General features: G+C 44.2%; 1 protein-coding gene across 1 annotated transcript in view; it reads right to left on the bottom strand.

Moving 5' to 3' along the window:
• Window positions 1-309: 309 nt before the first annotated feature.
• Window positions 310-2,240, bottom strand: part of hsh2d (hematopoietic SH2 domain containing) — an 8,490-nt gene continuing 6,559 nt past the window's right edge. The window contains exon 4 of the mRNA XM_008292598.1: window positions 310-1,922. Coding sequence (XP_008290820.1) covers window positions 1,494-1,922 — 429 coding nt within the window. The 3' untranslated portion in view covers window positions 310-1,493. The remainder of the gene's footprint in view (window positions 1,923-2,240) is intronic.

The raw sequence follows: 2,240 nt of genomic DNA, 5'->3' as shown, positions 1-2,240 counted from the left end.
GTGTCCTCACCGGACACATGATGAGATTATGAAAACACTTTGACACTGTGGCGTTGCATAAAGGATCTGATGTGGTTTGCTGCCACTAGATGGCAGTCTATTATGATGCAGGTGTTTCCCATTAGTTTGGTAAGGAAGCCTCTGATCTGATTTGACTTCAAACTCCACATGATCTGAACACTGACACTGATAAATTCAGACAGAAGAGACGGGATTAGAGGGGATTATCGTGAGATAAAGGTTCCCGGTCGGATTAAATCCCAGGCGATCACGACCCCGCCACAGCGCTGGAAAATAATACAAACTGAACATTTTTAGCTGCTTTATTAGCTCAGTCATTCAACAAAACTGCATGCTTCGTATCTTATCAAGTTACAGACATAAATGTGAACTATTGCAGGCATCACATGCTTCACAAACTTCACTACATGACAAAACGTAAAAACACAATAATGTGCCCTGAAGCTGTATAAAAATTGAACATTGGACCTGTGAAACCAGTCTGTCTGCATCCGCTCTCCTCCAGCTTCACATTCATGATAAGGGACCATTTCTAATTTACATGTGCTGCACAAAACTTCCTCCTCCTTCCTTTTTACATTTCATTATATTATCAAAGAGGCATAAAAAAACATTTTCCCTTAACTTAAAAACCTGAAGCTTGCAGGAAATTAGCTTCAGCTAGACACACGCTAGTGGCTTTACTTCCTTTAATGTAACAGTATTTCTTTGTAATGTCTCTCTTGAGTAAAACAAATAAAAATAAAACATATACAGTACATTAAAGGCCTTAACTTCAGTCACATGACAGCGGTTTAATCTGTTCGATGATGTTACGCGCTTGTGCAAACTGAATATTAGTGGACATAAAAGTTTACAGGAATAGTTTGACTCTTTGGTAAATAAAGATACCACTCCCATGTCTGTGTGAAGCCATGGCCAGCAGCTAGCTAGCTTAGCTTAGCACAAATCATGAAAAGGGGTTAAACCGCTAACCGCCTGGCGCTATCCTAAACCAACCAAACTGGACGACAAGCACCCCTAAAGTGTGACCATCAGGTTTCTACGCTCACCACAACTTTCCTACGCTTCAGTTTTTGGATTTGTTAACCAAAAAGACACGATGCATTAATTAGTGCGCTTTGGACGAGCTGGTAGGAAGATTTTGTTTCCTTTGAACAGAGCCAAGGTGTTGAATTCTGTTTTCAGTCGGCGTTTTAGCCAGAACTAGACTTAAATGATCAGAACCAAAGCTACACACATAGTCATCGCTCTAATGATGCAACCCTTTAACTTTCAAGGCCTTTTTAAGGTCAAAAATTCATGTGAAAGCAGATTCTGAAGGCTGAAAAAGTGCATCGTTCTCCTTTTCCTCTGCAGGCTGCACTACCCAACCGGACCTCGATGTCCAGACCATCCCTCTTTCTTTGGTTCAGCAATGTAACATCCAGTGATCGTTCCATATGTACAAAGGTTTCTTATATGCTCCTGTATCAGTAGCCTGGGGCAAAAGGTGGAGGTTTCAGGTATTCTTGAGGGAACACTTCGTCAGTCAGTCTCACATCGGGGCAAGTGTAGGAAAACGGTGAACCCATAACGGCGCGGTCCCCTGAGATCTCCTGGTACTCGGACTCGGTAGTTCTGCTCCCGTCAGCTGCCTCGACGTTAACCTCTGCGTATGTGTTGTCCTGCGACGAGCTTCTGTTCTTCTGGAATTTCTTCTTCAAGTTCGTCAGGACCGACGGCTTCGCTTCCGGGTTCCTCACTGGCTGCTGAGCGGCCGTTGGCGTCGAGGGGCTCTCGGGCGCAGAGACGGTTCTGATGCAAGCCTGGTTCTGCTTTACAGGAACACAGCTCCGAGAGGGGACTTCAGGAGGCTGGTTGGAGGAAGCTTCATATCTCTTTCTGGTCTTGGGCACAGGCTAGAGATAATAAACATGGAAAAAACACATCATAAAAGATTGTTCAAAGATGAGCATTCACTCCCCCTTGAGTGTTTTCCCCTTTTATTGCTTTAACACTGAATCACTGCATAATTATCCACTGGAGGTCAGTTAAAGATTTAAATCAGAAATGGAAGGAGTGTGGCACACGTGTACATCTGCCATGTGATTGTGCAAGAACGAGACTAGTGAGGGAGGCCACCAAGAGTCCTGTGACTCCTCTGAAGGAGGTACTAGAAAGGCCACCAGGACACCATGACTCCTCTGAACGAGCTGTAAGCTTCAGCAGCTCAGATG

This window comes from Stegastes partitus, unplaced genomic scaffold (assembly GCF_000690725.1).
Source record: "Stegastes partitus isolate 25-593 unplaced genomic scaffold, Stegastes_partitus-1.0.2 Scaffold820, whole genome shotgun sequence".
NCBI lineage: Eukaryota > Metazoa > Chordata > Actinopteri > Pomacentridae > Stegastes > Stegastes partitus.
The sequence above is the reverse complement of the archived record's forward strand: the minus strand, read 5'-3'. Positions and strand labels throughout refer to the sequence as shown.